Raw genomic sequence first — 18,583 nt, forward strand, 5'->3', positions numbered from 1 at the left:
GTGTGTGTGTGTGTGTGTGTGTGTACTATGTTGAGAAGACCAGAAGAAGGCATTGGCTTCCTTGGATCTGGAGATACAGGTGGTTGTGAACTGCTTGAGCCAAGGTCTTTGGAAGAGTAATGCAAGATTTTTAACTGCCAGACCATCTCTCCAGCCCCACCTCATTTTTGGGGGTCCCTTACTGGGACCTGGGGCTCTCTGATTAAGTTAGTCTGGCTGACCAGTGACCTCCAGGAACCTGCCTGTCTCTGCCTCCCAGGTACTGGGATTATAAACACAATATCAAGCCCAACTGTTTTCGTGGGTCCTGGGGACAGAGGTCAGGACTTCCCGATTGTGCAGTAGGCACTTTACCGACTGTACTGTCTCCCAGACTGCCCTGCTGCTGCGGTGGCCAACACACACCAGCCCGCAGAGCATGTCCCTCTTCAGGAATTTGAGGATTTAGGTACAGCACCAGGTTTACTTGGTTTCATTGTTTTGTTGACATGTCTTACTGTTTGCTGAGCTCTGCCCTGGGACTGAAGCTCTCACGATGTATACGATAGATAAAGTTCCCACTCCATGGAGCTTACACTGGGTGGGGACAAGAATTAAGTAACTGTACAAATTGATCAAGGAATGACAAGTTATGATAAGGACTGGGCCAGTCTGGGTCTAACTAGGAAATAGAAGTGACCCAAGTACTGGATCTCGGATTTTCATGTGAGGAGTTGGTGACATAGCTCACAGAGAGTGGAGGAGACAGAGGAGAGGTTTCCCAGAGATGTCAGGAAGTAGGGACAGTTGCCACCTCTAGGTGACACAGACAATAGAATGATATGGTGTGACTAGGGTCACCTGGCTGCTTCCGGGACTGAGATGAAGGGCAGGATTCTGTCCCTAGCTTTACTTTTCCTGGACCTTCTGGGTCCTCACAGTCTCTGCCATTGGCCCAACCTAGTTCAGAAGCCAACTGGTACCTTGGAAAAGAGAGGAGAGGGCATGGACTAGAGGGAACCAGGGTTTTATTCATTCGAGGCAAGTCTTCTACCAGTTGAGACTGAGCCACATCCCTTACCCAGAGGCCCCGCCTACCTTTTTTCTTGGCAGGATAGGATTTTGGCATTTCCTTGATGGATGAAGTTGGTATTTGTATAAAGAGGCAGGGGCAGAGCTTGGCCATCTGTAAGCTCAGTTTCTGCTTTCTTCAGATGGGCCTGGAGCCCCTGAAGGAAGGGCCATCACTAGCCACTGAGTGCCATCCTTGTGTTTGGAGGTAGGTGGCCCCAGACCTAGTGCTGTGTTCATCCTGGGAGTGAAAGGATGCAGACTATGGCATCCCTTGTCTGGCATAGCAAGGGCTGGCCTCAGGGGCTGAATGCTCTGCAGGGCCTTCTATGTACTGTGAATAGGGCACTCTGGGCCTTCATAATGAAAGCAGGAGCCCCTGGCATTTGGTATTACCAGGAATAATAAGCGTCTGAGGCAAGTTTCCATAGCCATCTGTGGAGGGAGCCTGCACTTTCCCATCAGAGCCCAGGCCCAGGGAAAAATGGAAGCTTTGTTACTCTTAACCCAAATGGCACTCCACGATCTCTAGAGAGTCGGCTACAAGCCCCAGAAATACATTTGGCCTCTTGATGCTAGGTGGAAGTTTCCTGGTTTGTATCCACCTGAATCCCTGATTTCTGTCTAGGGAAGTTTGTATCTATCTGTCTCTCACTGCCTTCCCAGGGTCCAGCCTAGGCCTTAACCACACTGGAGGTCTATGGGTGTTGGCAGAGGAAAGGTATCCCACCTCCCCATTGCTGGTTCATCCAGGACATCTGGGTTCTGCCACTCACTAGCATGCTCTGTGACTTTGGGCAAAATAAGAAACCTCTCTGGGCCATAGCTTCTTCCTCATCTGAAGTGGGAATGATAATGGTCAGTCTTCATGGGGCATTTTGAAGAATGAGGGAATCGGCATATGTAAAAGGCTCAGGACATGTCTAGGTCATAGTGCACCGTGTAAATGTTGCCACCTGGCTTCCTGCTGCTGAGATGCGCAGCAATAGCACAATGCTGTTGGATGCTGATGGTGAGCACGTCCTTGGCTTCCTGGTTTGCATTCCTTTCTTCCTCCTCATATTAACCACAGAGTGGGTGCTCTTGGTGCCCCAACTTGGCTGACTAGGCAAGAAGAGCTCTTGGGACTTGAGTCAGCTTATATTAGGACACAGTAAGTGATGGGGCATGTTCTGTGATCCCACACTTTAACCAGGACATTGTCTCACCCTCTGAAGTGACACTGGATGCTGTTCCCTGAGATGTAACTGTTGCTGTTCCTGAGTAAAATATGGAGGAAAGCCAGCCATGGCTTCATTTCTGAAAGACACCTGGCCCATTGACTGTCGGTCAGATGTCCCAGAGCCACTTAGGGCTGAGTTTGCTCACAGGAGAATTGTCTCTTTACTTCACTGCTCACTAGAGATGCCTTTATGTAGCCATTCAGATACCAACATTTCCAGCTCCTTATCCGTGTCCACCAGTGATCTCTCCTGGTATTCTGAGGTAAATGGTGACAAGGACTCTTGGAGACACAAGCCTGAAAGCAACAGCAGGTCTCCGGATTCCCAGTCTGTGCTTCCAACTGTGATACAAAATGGGGCTTCTAGTTTGGGACACACCCCTGCCTCATACTCTGGCTGTTCTGAATAGCCGTGGTGCTTGGAGAAGGCTCTTCTTACGACACCATGCCTGCCTTCTCTTCTTTAGACAAAACAAAATACCCACAACTCTTTTTAAATTTAGCATGGAGGCACAAGCCAGAAGCTGAGCTGTGAGCAGGGAAGATGAGCACCTGCCACCTGGTAGTCTGTCATACAAGAGTGCCAGCTCTTGGAACAGGGCAGGGTTCAGACTCTACCCTAGTAGAGCTGGGGACCAACTCAAGGCTGCTAATTTTGTAGGTCAGGGCCAGATCTGTAACCAGCAGGACCATTCACTGAGGGCCCTCTGCCTCTGACAATAGCTAGGTTTCTGCTAGGACTCGGCAAGTGGGTGGATGAGGGTCCGAAGGAGGGAGGATGAGCTATGTATGAAAGTGAAGTTTGGAAGCAGGCTCAGACTAGCGTGCTCTGGAGTTGCCAGAGGGTCTTGTGACCTCTTTGAGGCTCACATGAGTTTCCTAGTAAGCAGAAGGCACAGCTTACAGAAACGATTAGAAAAACTAGAATTGTTAAACATGCAGAAAATGACTGACGCCTTTTCACCCAGAAGGCTGGAGTGGATGCTATCTAACAACCTAGTGATCTTTTGCTACTCTGTGGGTCCAGGCTTCACCTAAATCCCCCAAATCCTGAGCATCGCTTAGACCCTGATTTCAAGCTTTGTCGCTCAGTGACTAGAACCCATCCTTATGAAAGAGGTTCCAAGCACTTGGCATTCTCTAATAATAGAACCCAGCTGTATGCTTATTACAGACTCTTCCATCCCCTGGTCCAGATTCCTGAGCATTGTTTATCAGTCAGGAGAACTCATTCCTAAGATGAAGGTCACGGTGCTTTGCCGTAGAGATTCGAGGGAGTTTTTGATATAGCCATCCATGAGATTTTGTTGTCACGTGGAAACTTTTCCCCAAAGTTTACCATGTTTAAGACGTGTAAGACTGCTTGGTCAGACCCAGCATCAGCTGAAGCACTGACCTGGTTTCATTCTTTACCTTATCTGACCCTGACACCAGCAGAGTTCACCTCCTACAACCCCGTGTGCTGGAACTCAGCCAACTTTGAGACAACATGGAAAATTTTCTGAGCAACGCATGTGCATGCTCCGTCTCTCTCTCCCATCTCTCTTTCTGCCTTTCCCACTCCTTTTTATTTTACAGCTATATGGAGATCATTCATGCCCCATACAAACCATCCACTCAGCATGTGTACAGTTCGCTGGGTTTTAGTGTATTTACTCATATGTCACCAATATCATGGTCAGTTTGAGAATATATTATTAGTTTTAAATTTAAATCTAGTTAATTGAGTTTATTTGAGACAGGGCTTTGTTTTTTATCCCTCGCTGGTCTGTACTAATTATGCAACCCAGGCTGACTTCAAACTCATGACAATACTTCTACTTCAGCCTTCTCCTTGCTGGGGTTACAGGTATACACAACAAAGACTATCTTTAATTATGTGTGAGTGTCTACACACACACACACACACACACACATATGTACATAAGCAATATAGTAATATAAGATACATATGAGAATAAATATTATATATATATAAGCCATATATATGTATGTGTATGTGTATGCGTATGTGTATGTACAAACACACACACATACACATACATACACACACACACATACATACACACTCACACACACACACTCACACTGCCTTGGGCTCATGGCTCTCCTATCTCTCAGCCCTTTGAGTCCTGGGATTACAGATATGTACTACTATGCCCAGGCTTTGAACTTTGTGATAATTCTCAGAAGAAACCCGATGCCCTTGACCTTTGTGTATAGCCCCACCTCTTTTGTCTCCTTATTTTAGGATGTGTTCTAATAAGCATGTATACCTTGCTTCTCAGTACTATGGCAGATTTGAACAGGAAAATTAGGGATTTCATTTTGGTGGCCAGAGCCTGTCTCCTGGTTTTGTTGGGCGGTCAGCACTGAGGGAGGAGACGATGGCTATGAAAAGTAAACACGGGGATTTGAAGCCTAGACAGCTAGGGACATGATGTCTTTAAGAGCGTGACTGGATAACATGTGGATGACCTATCCAGGGAGAATTTCAAAAAATGTCCCATGTGTTCTGACTAAGAGCCCAGGATTTAGGGATTTCACTGGAGAATGTCTTGTACAATTATTTTTAAATAGTCAGGATATAAAGGGGACAGACTTAGGGGAAGAATTTGGCTGTTTAGAACTGCTGCCTCCCTGAGAATGTTTTGAGTAAAACTGATAAATGGGTATTTGCTATGGATTGAGTGTAGCAGAGCTGAGGTGCCACTAAGTTATTTGTTTTATGAAGTTTACTAAATCAGAGTGCAGAACCCCCGTCTTTATTGATTCACAGTTACTGACAAAGCTTTACTGGAGGCCCCCAATTCATCTGTTCTCATAATGATGAGTAGAGACTGCAAATGTAAGAGGCAGTGAAGGGGGCTGGGGAGATGGTGCCCGTTTAAGTGCCTGCTACGCAAGCATGAGGACCTGGGTTTGATCCTTAGCACCCACATAACGAAGCTGGGCACGATCGTGTGCACCTACAGTCACAGCTCTGCAGAGGTGGAGGCAGGAGGATCCTTGCCTTTGCCGGCCAGCCAGTCTAGCTGAATTGGTAGCTCCAGGTTCAGGGAGAGACCCAGTCCCAAAAACTAAGGAGGAGATCTATTAAGGAGGACAATTGATGTTGACCTCTGGCCTCTACACACACATGTACGTACATGTGCATACATGTACATACGTGTGCATACATACCTCACACATGTGCATACACATGAGCGTGCATTTACATATTCCCTATGCATTATATATTTATCACAAATAAATAATAAACAGACAAACAAACAAATAAGTGGCCATAAGGAATGTGCTTTGACAGCACCAAGCGTTGCCATGGTACCAAGCTCGGGCATAGGCATGGGGGAATAAAGGAAGACACACACTTGGGTCATTCGTTATGAGAGAATGCCAAAGCTTTTACTGAGCAGGTTCAATATATACACCAAGCCAGGGAGGGAAAAACACAAACAGGAACTCAACTTGGGGGCAGTGGACTGTCAAGTGTAAATTCCCTGCCTGGGGCACCATGCCTACATCAGGATGTTTTGATCTTAGAAAAACAGCAGAATGTTACTTGTCAGACAGCAGCACATGGAAAGTCTCAGCCAGGGCATGGCAGCCCTTCGGGGTCCTACAGTGCTTTACTCTGACAACTGGGGTCTTTTGGGAAGAAAGAGAGCTCCTGGGAAGGTCTGGAGCAAGTGTGGTGAGGCCAGGAGAATACTGTTGAGACAAACAGGGTCTGTCTTTGGTCAGTCCGGAAAAGGAGTACAAATGGCAAAAAAAGAATGACCTAGACAGAAGAGAGAGGAGGAGTCGCAAGTCTCTGCGGCTGATGGATTTCTGGGTGTGGGAAAGTTGTATGCTTCTAGTCAGGCTGCCGTCACCTGGCCACACCCATAGAGTGAGGGGCCTCCACCCTCTATTCCCAGCACACACTCTGTAGACAATTAGGATGGTGAGCAAACTGCATGCCCCATTGCCAGCTGTTCCGTCTTCTCCTCACCACACAGGTTGGGATCTCTGGCATCAGGCAGACCATGTGCCAGCTCTTCAGTGGCTCTCCTCCTTACACCAGGGGTCCCATGTCCACGTGGAAGAGTTCAATGACCATGATAAGCCACAGAGCAGCTGAGCCTGTGGAAGGTCAGGAATCTGTCCCACTCAGTGATGTGCTGAGTGCACAGTTAACCATGCTTTGCTGGCTGTCACCACCACAAGACTTAATGAGTTTTGCTTTTCATTTCAAGGTGGAGGAACCCTTGGAATGAATGAATGTGCCACAGGGATTGACCTAGCAAGCCTGCCATTCTAAAAGTCCCCCTCCCCATCTGTCCCTGTTGATCTAGTGTTTGCATGCCCAGTCTGGATTAGATGTCTCCTCTGGGATCCCAAAATACTCCATGACATGACCATGTTGCATGTTAAACGTCTGTCCAACTTTCCAGGCCCATCTCTGTGGTTCTGCTGTGCCCATGGAACCTGGAGTTATTTCTGATTTACCTGTCAATACCCAGGGCCTGGCCCTCAGTGGGGACATGAGTGGCCCTTGCTTCATTGTACATTTCTGAGAGCTTGGTGAGAGGCTTGCTTTGGTGTCCCCTGCCTGGCTAACTGGCCTTGGGCAGATGCACCATGCAAAGCTCTAGACTTCATTTAGTATGTGAATCTGATGTTATAGGGATGCTTTGGGGGAAAGGCAGAGTAGGAGTGGGGACATGATGAAAGGCAGGGGCAGGAATAGGGATAGGGAAGGGTGTAGCACAGGTAGGGACCCTGGGCAGGCACATGGAGATTATATACCAGGTTGCCTTATTGTCTGAGAGCCTAGCCAGCAAGAAGCTCCCTATGGCCCATGAGGCTCACCCATCTAAGGGTTGATGAAGCTGCTCCCAAACGCAGGCCTCAAGCTTGGTATGGAATTGATGCCCTCACAGTGGCATACTGGATATTTCTGCCAGGAAGGATCTGGCCAGCTGTGCGAGAGTGAGCTGGCTAAGCCTGGTGCCCTAGAGGCTAGCACAAGGCGTGACAGGTGTGCTGTGGACAGATGGTTGAGTTCCTGGTGATGAAGTGCTTTATATCAGCACTAACAGGTCGAACTTTGTTTGGCTCTGAGTGTTTGTGTGTCTTGCACTGGCCTGGCCAGGAATAGGAGTTTGGTAAATGTTTATTGAATGACTAATTGAATATTTATGCCTTGCTCAGGAATGTAGGGAGCTCTGTCATTGGAGGTATTGAGGCTAGGCCGTTTAGGAGTGGGCTGGGCGCATAATATTAAAGTCTCCCCACCAGAGACCACCTGGTTCTCTAACTCTGCTGAAACTTTTAGTACTTCTGTGTGACTTTTTATTATTGTGACACATACCACCTTGGATGGTAAGAGGGCCATCTGTGGGTATGGCATATGTGCACAAACCTACATACACACATGCTGTGTGGATACTAGTGTACTAGCCTATGGTCCGCTGTGGGCAGAACTAATGAATTAATCATTGTGTGTGTGTGTAAGTGTGTGCGTGTGTGCATGGTCCCTATATGAGGGTTCTGGGGTCTGAACTCACGTCTTCATGCTTGCCCCCTGGGCCATCTCTCCACACCCATAGACAGAAAATTTTAAATGTCTCTCTGCCAAGATATTGATCTCTGGTTTCCAGACTTTGTGAATATAAGCTGTCTTGTAACTACCCTGCAGAAAAGGCATCGTCTGACCTTAAGCTATGGAGGTTGTCAGTGGACCAGATCTAATTACAGAGGCTTTAAAACAGTGCTTTTCTAGGCTAAGCACAGCCGGGAAGACTGGGAACACAGAACACTCAGGGTTTTCCTTACAGAGGGCTCACCTCAGGGATCAGAGTGCTGTCTGTGGGGGCTGCAGTGACCTCTGGGCAAGTCACCAGAAATGAGACTCTCAGTCTCAGTCACAACAGCATGACTGATCTTAAAGATGAATTCTTTCTAGTGAGCCCGGTGCAGTTGATGTCTGTTTTGGCCTTTGGGTGGCCTGAGCATGGATCTCTGCCAATCCCAGCTGACCTTCTCACCTACAAAACTGGGGAGTCACAAATGGGCATGGGTTCAAGTCGTCAAGTCCGTGCCAATTTGTTATGCAGCAGTAGACAACAGCATTCCTACTTTCAGGTGCCAGCTCAGTGGTTAGCAGATGGGGATTCCAGTTCCCTGCTGCTCCAGGATGGTAGCTCTGAGCAGGAGGCTCAGCCATTTTAAACCTACCCCTGGGCCTGTAAGTGCACGTTCTCAGCCTATGAATGGTTTTGAATGACAGTTTGCCTCCTGTGTAGCCCAGGCTGTCCCAGGCATACAATGACCTTGAGTTCTGATCCTTTCGACTCTCCCTTCTGGTTGCTGCAATTACAGGTGTGTGTGTCACCATGTCTGATTTATGTGACACTGGGGATCAGACTGGGGCTTTGATGAATTCTAGGCAAGCACTCTCTCAACTGAGCTGCATCCCCATTCATGTGTGACAGTCTGGCTGGGGCCACAGTGAATAATAGGCAACAAGGAGAGTTCTCTGGATACCAGCTGGGTATCATCAGCTTCCTCTGTGGGACAGACCTGTTCTTTCCTATTGAGCCATTCACAGGAGAAGAAGCTTGGGAAGCTCTTGACTTAGGCAGTCTTCCAGATTTTTGCCTGCATGTTTTGTTTTTGTTTGATTTTTACCTATCTTACCTGCTGCTCACCTGATAAGTTACCCATTGCTTCTCCTTGGTTGGATGAGACCCCAGGCTAGACTCAGGCATAGGGAATGGTGTTGGCATAAGATAAAACTGTGATTGACAGGCATCGGTGTGAGACAGGAACTGGTGTCTCATGGGATGAGCTAAGCAGAGTCAAGATGTCCAAAAGATGCTTTACAGGGGGACCTCTGTGCTTACGTGAATCTAATACAGACTGACTGGCTGGCCCACCCTGGGGTGTCAGGATGTTGGCTCAGCAACAAATGAAAGACAACAGGCCAGGGTTGGGGTTTCTTGGGGTTCTGGTTAGGGTTCCTGAAGCAGCCTGGTTTGTCAGCCATGCGAGTCCCTACAGAGGCACCTCCTGAGAAGGGGCCAGCTTCATCTCTCAGGTGCAAACATCCTTGTCTTAGGGAGGTGGAAACACAGGTCCTTAGGGCAGAGAGACAGACCTGTGGCAAGCAGGCGAGGTGAACTGGGTTCCGGAAGGTTGGGTATGGAGGAGACCTGGATGGTACCAGCAAGAAGCTGGCTGCTCCTGGGTAAGTGTGAGGCTAACTTGGGGATGGACTGATTCCTATACCCAGTATCACCAGGGAAGTCTTAGGTACCTTCCTATTGAGGTGAAGAGACATCATGACAATGATAACCCATAGAAGAAAGCATTTAACCAGGGGCTTACTTAGAGGGTGAGTCCAGCTGCTGTTGCTGGCATTATCCCAGAGCTGAGTAATTTCCTTCCTGGGGATCACAGGACTTGGAGTGACGTCAGCTGAAACAGTTTGGATTTTTGTTAACAAAGGAAGCCATGTCATCACAAATCAGACCGGCAAGTAATCATGAACTTGCAGCTTTTTAAACCAGCCTTGTGGATTTGTCTTCCAGTCCCAGAGCAACAGGTCCAGGGTCCAGGCCTCACACTGGTACCTGTCAGTCTGTCTCCTAAAGCAGAGATATATGCAGATCTGTACCAGCCCCAGCTGCTGCCAGGGTGGCAAACGTCAGGCTTGGGGAAGGCGAAGCTGGCTAATGGGTGGAGAAAGCAGCCCTTGCTGTGTGATTTTGTATAAGGCCACTTCTGTCTCTGGGCCCTAACCAAGGAGGTTGACAAACTGATCACTCTCATCCCTTCTGCTTCCTGTGCCCACATTTGTAACTAAATCACAATGTTGTGTCTTTGTGTCCCTGTCCTCACCTTTCCGGAGACTTCATTTGTCAGGGCTTAGAGTCTGGCTTATTTGAAGAGAGCATGCTGTCCACACCTTGGGGAGTGCCTCTTTGATGCAGTGTCATCCTTACATACTGGAGTCCCTGCAGTGTGGTCTGGGTCTGTCTGTCTCTGCCCTGCTACGTTGACCTAGTGCCATGCACCGTGGGTCCCGCAGACTCCACCCACAGCAGTGAGGCATGACCTCAAGTGCAGTGACTGGAAGGCTGGGAAGAGGAAGTCATACGCAACCGGAAATGTGTGTGAGTGCAGGTGCAGGTGTGGAGGCTAGAGGTTGTCCTCCTCCATTTAGATCCATCTTATATTTTGAGACAGAGTCTCTTGACTGAACCCGAAGTTCTCTGTTTCAGCTAAATTGACTAACCAGAGGTTAGACCCTAGGGTTCACTTGTGCTGGGGTTACCGATGTCCTCAGTGATGCCCACTTTCTGTGTGATTGCTGGAGTTCTCAACCCACGCCCTCGTGCTTGTAGTACAAGCACTTTATCATTGAGCGATCTCCCCAGGCCACCAGAGGCTTCTTAGTGATACCCAGCACCAGCAATTGATGACCGTGGAATTTCCTGCCGCCTGAGTTTCTCCCTGTTAGCAGCTGATGTCTCCCCTGTCCCTTGCCCTTGGCTCTTAGAAAGAAGAGTTTCAAGATGATCCGGTCGCAGTCTCTGTCCCTGCAGATGCCAACACAACAAGACTGGAAAGGTCCTCCAACTGCCAGTCCCGCCATGTCTCCTGCAACCCCTCTGGTCCCTGGAGCTACTTCTAAGCCTGGGTTGGCACCCTATGCTATGCCTGAGTATCAGCGGGTCACCATCAGTGGAGATTACTGTGCTGGGGTAAGGTCATATCCACCCTTGAAGCCTGGCCCAGTGTGTGTGTCTGGGAGATGGCAGAAGGGGGCTCAGGAACCTGAAGAGAAGAGAGACCTTAGTGGAGACTCAGGGGTGTGGGCATGTCTAGAGAGCTGTCCCATTCTGGTTTGCAAGACTGAGAACTTCAGGCTGTCATGCTGTGGCTGTGTCCAGTTAGTCCTGTGTGTTCCCAAGCCCAGAAATCTGCCAATGGGACCTGTCAACATTCCCAGCATCCAGCGGAGACTATGTATGTGATGGTACTGACTTGTGTAAAATTAATTCTTCCCTGCTTAGGCCAGTATCTTTAAATATAGGCTAGAAATCCCTCAGCCGGTAGGAGAGGCTCTTGATGAGAAAACAAGCAACCCTTTCCTATTCAAGCCTTTCCTATTTCTTAGAGAAAGAGCTTCCTTGTTCTTCTTTATGAGTGTATAGTATTCCATTGTGTGTTTGTACCACATGCATACTGACTTCCTGGGGATGGGAACACAGATGGGAACTAATGCAGTTAGCAAGGCTGCTTTTCTGACAAACCCAGCCTTAGCCTCCTGGCCAGGGCTTGGTGTCTGCCTCACATGTGTAGGCAGAGTAATGGAATAGAAGGTAGACATGGGCTCAGTGCATGCTGATGAAGTGTATGAGATTGTAGTGTTACCTCTCTTTCCTTGTTTCTTCCCTCCCGTGTGGGAGGGCCTTGCAGGGCCCATGTGATTGGCTAGTGGCTGTTCCTCCTCAGGAACCCCACACCTTCTCTGATCTCCTTGGCTACCTCCTGAGTCCTTTGTCATGTTGTCCTTTGGCTTTGCTGTAGGTGGGAACTTGGCTTTATCTTAGCATGTGTCTGCTATCCCTTCCCTGTGGTTGCTCTGAGGCTAGTCCCTTGTGTGGGTATCTGAGATTGGAAGTGAGCTGCTTCCAGTTTGAAAAGCAAGGAGTCAGAATTGGAGAATGAATGAGAAAGACATATGCTGACCACTCCCTCTGACGACAGAGTTGGGCAAGGAAGGGTATTGTACCCATGATGCTTTATTTACCCTCCCTTGAAGGACAGCCAAAGCAATTAGGAGAAATGTGAATATCAGGGTCTTGGAAGGCAAGAGCACATAATCTTCATGTTCATAAAATTTTAGTAAAATGAATAATGCTTCGAAGCAGAGGTGGAAAATTCCAGGTCCAGCCGTCTTAGCTCTGTGCTCCTCCAGCCTCCTGCCCCCTCCCTCCCTGTTGGTGACTTGTCCTGCCTATCCATCTGCATCCCATTAAGCAAATATCACAAACTTCACACAAATGACACAAAGTGTCACAGAGTTCGGTGACACTGGTCCTCATTGAGTAACCAGGATGATGGAGGATAGGTTAGGAAGGCCTTCAGAGATCATAACATCTCTGAGCATGAGAACATCATCCTGAAGTCAGTCAGATCAGGGTCAGAAGTCTGACTTTGTCACCTCCCAGCAATGACTGATCATTTCTGGTCCTAATTTCTCCAGTTAATAAACAAAATGGAACCTATAGAAACACCTCATGCTGCATATGTGACTAGGAGCCCCACTGACCTGATGAGCGCATGCCTGCCATGTTGACTGACAGTTAGAGGGTGGCAGAGCAAAAGATGTTTTGTTTTAGTGTCTGGGGCCTATAGATTTTTCTCAGTTGAAAATGATGGTGGTTATGCTCATTTCAGGGATAAGACTTGGGCTCTGCATACTGGTTACAGCTGCAGGCTTCTGTTTAATCAGCATCCTTGGAGCCAGTCTGGGGTGTGCAGGCTGAGCACCCATCTCCCTCCTAGCAACTCAATCTTTCTTCCTGTGTCATCGTCCCCAAGACCACCTGCAGACCCTGAGACTTGCTAGAAGGGCTTTCAGGATGCAGCACCTGTCTGTACCCACAGCCTCAGTATTACAAAGAGAGCATAGAGTGCATCAGCCAAGGGGAGGAACACACAGGGCTTGGGGATACTAGGACTGGCTTCCAAGAGGTCTCTCCCAGTAAGGTACCAACACCTAGTGTCCATCACGGAAGCTCATTAGAGACGTCTTGGCTTTGCTCACACATCTGCACAGTACACCCCCAATTCCAGACTCCTGGAAGGAACTCAGGTACCAGCATAAATCACAGTGTTTGTGTGAGCAGGTCAGACACAGTGAGCCTCTCTTATCAGTTGATGGGAACTGTCCTGAAATCCTGGTTCATGGGGGCTAGGCTTACACAGGATCTTTCCAAGCACTGTTGTGTCTGGCTAGACCCATTCTTACATGTTTCTCTGCTGTAGATCACTGTGGAAGACTATGAACAGGCTGCCAAGAGCCTGGCCAAGGCCCTGATGATCCGGGAGAAGTATGCCCGGCTTGCCTACCACCGCTTCCCACGGACCACAGCCCAGTACCTGGCCTATCAGGGAGAAAGTGTACCTTTGGAAGAGGGTCTCCCAGGTATGGAGTCTTGGCACCAAGTCAGATTCTATGTGTGAGCCAAGAGTGGCTGGGACTTTTTGCTAGCTGAATATTTTCCTACCAGTGGTATTTTGGGAGGTGGGACTCCTGGTACGTTTAAAACAGTACAATCAAATGGACCGCAGCAGAAGGGCTGAGTGGGAGTACATACAGAGCCCATATACTCTGGGCAGAAGGAGGGAAACATACTTGCCTTCATATCTGGACTTTGCCAAGTTCTTGGCCCTTGAGCAAATGGCTTCTCTAAATTTCAGTTTTACGGTCTGAAAAAACAGGACTGCCAGCAATCACCACCTCCCTGGGTGAGATTGTGTGAACGTGTGTGAGTGTTTAGTGTAGACTGGGCATCTAGAATGTTCCATAAATGGCAGCCATATTTAAGTTCAGGGAAAGGAGACAAGAAAGGGCAGGGTATCTTCCTGATGTAGGAGCAGCAGAGGCTAACAATGAAGTTGCTAAAACAAGGCATGTCAGCCCTCATCCTTGGAATCCAGGGATGGGGATTAGACAAGGGCCTGGGGATCATATCCAGGCCAGTACCCTCAATGCCTTTGGTAATGGGTGCTAGGTTGTCCTTGTTTAAATCCCAGTTCTGTATTAAGCATCCCTTTCCACCAGGGAGGGGCCTGGATAACTCCCAGGCTTCCCAAGGCTATCTCCCTGTCTGTCAGAGGGACAGGTTCCCAGTATTTCCAGGGGCCAGGCAGGAATGAAGACGCTCGGGTGCTTCATATGGCAGAAGGTCCTTGTGTCTTGGGCATGAGTGTGGTGAAGCAATGCAATCTCTGGGTGGGCTGTGGCTAGATGCAGGCCTTTCCAACTATCCGACCCTTCCTTACACACTCTTATCACTATCTAGAGACTCCTGGGCTAGCCTGTTGCTGTGCCTGATGGGGACATCAGCATCCTAGCTCTGCTTGTTCTGCCTTCTCTGTGACCATCACAGCTTAGGGTCAGCCTGTTCCAGCATGCTGAGGCAGGACACCCTGCCCTGGACCCTGGGTTCTTCTTCCAATCAGAAGCCAAGGTTCCTTCTGCCTGTCAGGCAGCTGGCCTTCAAGGTGCTGGCTGATCTGCTGTGTTTATTCCCTGGCCAGAAACAGCTGGTTAAAAGCTGAGAATTCTGGAGACTAATGAGAATGCAGATGTTCCTAACTGTTGATGGATTGTGCTCCCAGTAAATCAAACTGAAAGCTGAAAACATCCTAAGCTGAAAATGCAGTCAACACAGCCAACCTATATTAACCATGCTCAGAACGTTCTGGGAGCCTACAGTTGGGCAAAATCATCAGCTTACTTAGTAACAACATGCTGGATATCCTTATAATTCACTGAGTGTTTTGCTGGCCGACAAACACACTTCTGCACAACCCTAAAGTTTAAAACAGCCAATTAAGTTGAACCATCTAAGCACTGCCCATGATCCTTGTGCAGGGCAAGTGCACAAGTGTAGTTCTCTTCCCCAGCCTTTATGGCCTTCACTACCACCTGCTGGCTAGGAGGTGTCTCATGTGAGGAGTCAGGATCCCAGAGACAAATGGGCTTTCAGAGTCGCACAGCCAGGAAATAGCAGAGGTGTTTTACTGCTTGGGTTGGGCATACTCTCCCTGGCTCCATGCCTGGCAAAGGACTCCGTGCTGGTCAGTTCCTGCTCTGGGAGGGGAGGGCCTGGTTACTGCTCCTTTTGCTCTTTTAGGGACAGGGTGGCTTCTTGTCTAATTCCTTGGCTGCCTTGGGCCCAGAAAAAATGTGGGAAGAAGGAGCAGTTATTCCCAACCCCAGGCCCAAACTAGGTGAAGTCCATTTTAATTAAGCTAAACACACACATATGAACATATGTGCATGTGCAAACACATACACACACATAAACATACACGTGCGTTCACAAGCGTGTGCACACACACACACAAACATGCATGCACATGCACACACACGAATTGGTGTGCCAACCTTGGGACAGGCTTGCTCTAGGGACAATTATAGCAGCTAACAACACAAACCAGTATGTCCTCTGATACCCAAGGTGTGAAGAACTATTAGTTCACACAGCAGTGAGAGTTATAGAGTCAAACAAACCAGGGAAGCTGACAAAGTTTATAAAGTCTGATCATTTGGCTACCACTCATCCTGTTTTGCAGACTTCTACCCTCCCCCACTGCCCCAGGAAGACCCTTACTGCCTGGATGATGCACCCCCCAACCTGGGCTACCTGGTCCGCATGCAGGGAGGCGTTCTCTTTGTGTATGACAATCAGACGATGTTGGATCGCCAGGAGCCCCACAGCCTGCCCTACCCTGACCTGGAGACCTACATCGTGGACATGAGCCATATTCTGGCACTCATCACCGATGGCCCCACGTAAGCCAGCCTCCCCCGGTCTCCCGTTCATTGTGCGGGTGTGCGGGAAGGAGCAGCAAGCTTTGATGCATGCACCTCATCCTGGATTTTCCTTTTTCTTGGGTTGCACAGGCTTAGAGGTGTTAACTGCTGCACCCTGCTACACATGGGCATGTAGAAACTTTTGTGTGGGAGTGGCCACTGGGTATCCACATCAGCTGCCACCCCTCTCCTTTGGCAAGGAAACACTGCAGAGAGCTGCCAGCCTGGGGCATGGGCAAACATGGAGGGAGGAATGAAGACTCTTGTTTCAGCTATTGGGCTTTCTGTGTTTTTGAAAGTAGCACGCAGGGATCCTGGGGCTCTTTGTGTCCCGACTCATCCTTGAAAGCTCAGCTGGAGCTGACAGGGAAGATGGCTCTCTTCTTGGTGGGGATTTGAGCCAACCAATGGTGAAAGTTCAGTTACCTGAACCTTAGGAATGGGAGTGGGGAAGGGAAGGGGCTTCAGAGTGAGGTGTACCTCCTCGCTCACTCCTGCCTTTGGGGTTTTGTTGTGAAGGATGTGGGCTTGTCTCTGAGACAAAAGAGCAGGATGGGGGAGGGTAGGCCTCTCTGGCTCCTGGTCCTCACTGATTAGAGGTCAGAACTAAGACCCAAGAGGGGAAGGGACAGTTTCTGAGAATCCCTCCTTATCAGAGAGGTGTGAGCAGTGATTGTTGTCTGAGAAATTATCAAGTGACCAAACCTAAGGTTTGATGTGACATCTTAACTGGGGTCTCTGTCTCCCACCAGCTCAGAGTCCTTTCCCACTCTGAGATCCCTGACTCACGCAGGGCTTGCCTCTGTGGGTAGACAACGACACTGCTGTGGATTGGCATTAAAAATGTTATTGTTGGGGGCTGGTGAGATGGCTCAGAGGTTAAGAACACTGATTGTTCTTGCAGAGTTCAATTCCCAGCAACCACATGGTGGCTCACAACCATCTATAATTGGATCTGATGCCCTCATCTGGTGTGTCTAAAGACAGCTATAGTGTACTCATATATACGTAAAATAAATAAATATTTGGAAAAAAATAATAAAAACCCCAAAATGTTATTATTACCATTTATTTATATATATGTGTGTGTGTATATATCTGCATGTGAGGAGGTCGGAGGCTGAGGATCCCCTAAAGCTGGAGTTCCAGGCAGTTATGATTCAGATACTTAGAATCAAACTCAGGTCTTCTGCATGAACAGTATGTGGTCCTAACCACTGAGCCATCTCTCTAGCCCCAAGCAGCTGCTCTTTATGGTGGCCTAGGGGACTCGAGACGTAGACAGCTGCTGTTTGAGAATGCTGAGGGAGCAGGGTCGATTCTGTGAGGCTGGGCAGCTGAGCAGGTGTGGGAGACATGGCAGGGAGTCTCATCTTTGCTTGTTGAGGAAAGCTTATTCCCTGTGAGTGCTTTCCCTGCGTGGGGACCCTGGGGTGTCAGCCCCTGAAAGCTTTCTGTCTCAGTGTTCCTTACCTGCCTGCTCCTCACCGAACATATCCTCTTCTTGCCCAGGAATCTCAGAGTTGAGGATTTCTCAGGTTGTGGGAATGTAGGGACAGTTGGTCATGGGTAGATAGATGGTCGATGCCTCTGCATCCCAATATAGGCAGACTGTAGTAGATAATCTGACGGCATGATTGATGTTCTGGGCAATGAATTCTGTATTTAAAGGATTACAGGGGGCTGAGGAAAAATGAGAAGAACAATGAGAGGGGCTTCTCTGCTCAGCCAGACACAGAGCCTGTAACACATACTGCATTCTGGAACGGTGCCATCTCCATAGTGAAATGGCTATTCCTGTGCTAATTGCCCAAACACACAAGACAACAAACACCTGCATGGGATCCCAGAGTTGGTGCTTTCCCCGCTGTGTCTTGATTGTCTCCTCATGTGGTGCCATCACACACGTGTGTACTGGCCAGTTCAACCAGGTCTGAGAAAAGCTGGAAGCATCTCTCCTCTTCTTCTTCCATGCTATCAGAGCCTGACCCTTCCCTTCCAGCCTGGGTCACTACCCTATCTTGAGGTTGCTAAACTGTCATTTGATGTGACGTCTTACTGGGGTCTCTATCTCTCACCAACTTGCAGGAAAACCTATTGTCACCGGCGACTGAACTTTCTGGAATCCAAGTTTAGCCTTCATGAGATGTTAAATGAAATGTCAGAGTTCAAGGAATTGAAGAGTAACCCCCACAGAGACTTTTATAATGTGAGAAAGGTATGTGGTGGCTAGTGTTGAAGCCACTCACCTGGCCCCATGATGACCTGGGTCTGTCTAGGACCAGAGCTGGGTGAGCGCCAGGTCTCCTGGCTGGACATTTCATGGCCAGAGTAGCCTGTGTGATAAAACACACCTGTGCACTAGGAAGACTGGTGAGCTACATCCTTGCATCAGATCGTGTCTTGAACACTGTGGTACCACTCTAGATCCACGGTGGAAAGCCTGTTTTGGGACAAGTCTTTTTCTCCAGCATCAGAATATAGCCTGCTAACTGGTCTTAACAGTGGCAGCTTTAGGGTAGTGGATCTGTTAGAGACATCACAGAGGGAAAGCTGTTAGGACCTCTCTGGACTTAGGAGTTGGCAGGTTTACATCCTTTGGAGTCAGCTATATTAAAACAAAAACACTGAGATGCTCCAGTCTCTGCTCCTCCTCTGACCTTGGAGTGGCTGAGTGGCTCTGGCACCTTCTGCCTGCAGGGGCA

General features: G+C 48.7%; 1 protein-coding gene across 3 annotated transcripts in view; it reads left to right on the forward strand.

Moving 5' to 3' along the window:
- Window positions 1-18,583, forward strand: part of Ampd3 (adenosine monophosphate deaminase 3) — a 43,880-nt gene that overhangs the window by 9,839 nt on the left and 15,458 nt on the right. For all 3 annotated transcript variants that reach the window (XM_028768006.1, XM_028768008.1, XM_028768007.1), the window contains exons 3-6: window positions 10,821-11,025; window positions 13,319-13,478; window positions 15,638-15,857; window positions 17,967-18,096. In XM_028768006.1, coding sequence (XP_028623839.1) covers window positions 10,821-11,025; window positions 13,319-13,478; window positions 15,638-15,857; window positions 17,967-18,096 — 715 coding nt within the window. The remainder of the gene's footprint in view (window positions 1-10,820; window positions 11,026-13,318; window positions 13,479-15,637; window positions 15,858-17,966; window positions 18,097-18,583) is intronic.

Source organism: Grammomys surdaster, unplaced genomic scaffold, assembly GCF_004785775.1.
Source record: "Grammomys surdaster isolate TR1022 unplaced genomic scaffold, NIH_TR_1.0 184, whole genome shotgun sequence".
NCBI lineage: Eukaryota > Metazoa > Chordata > Mammalia > Rodentia > Muridae > Grammomys > Grammomys surdaster.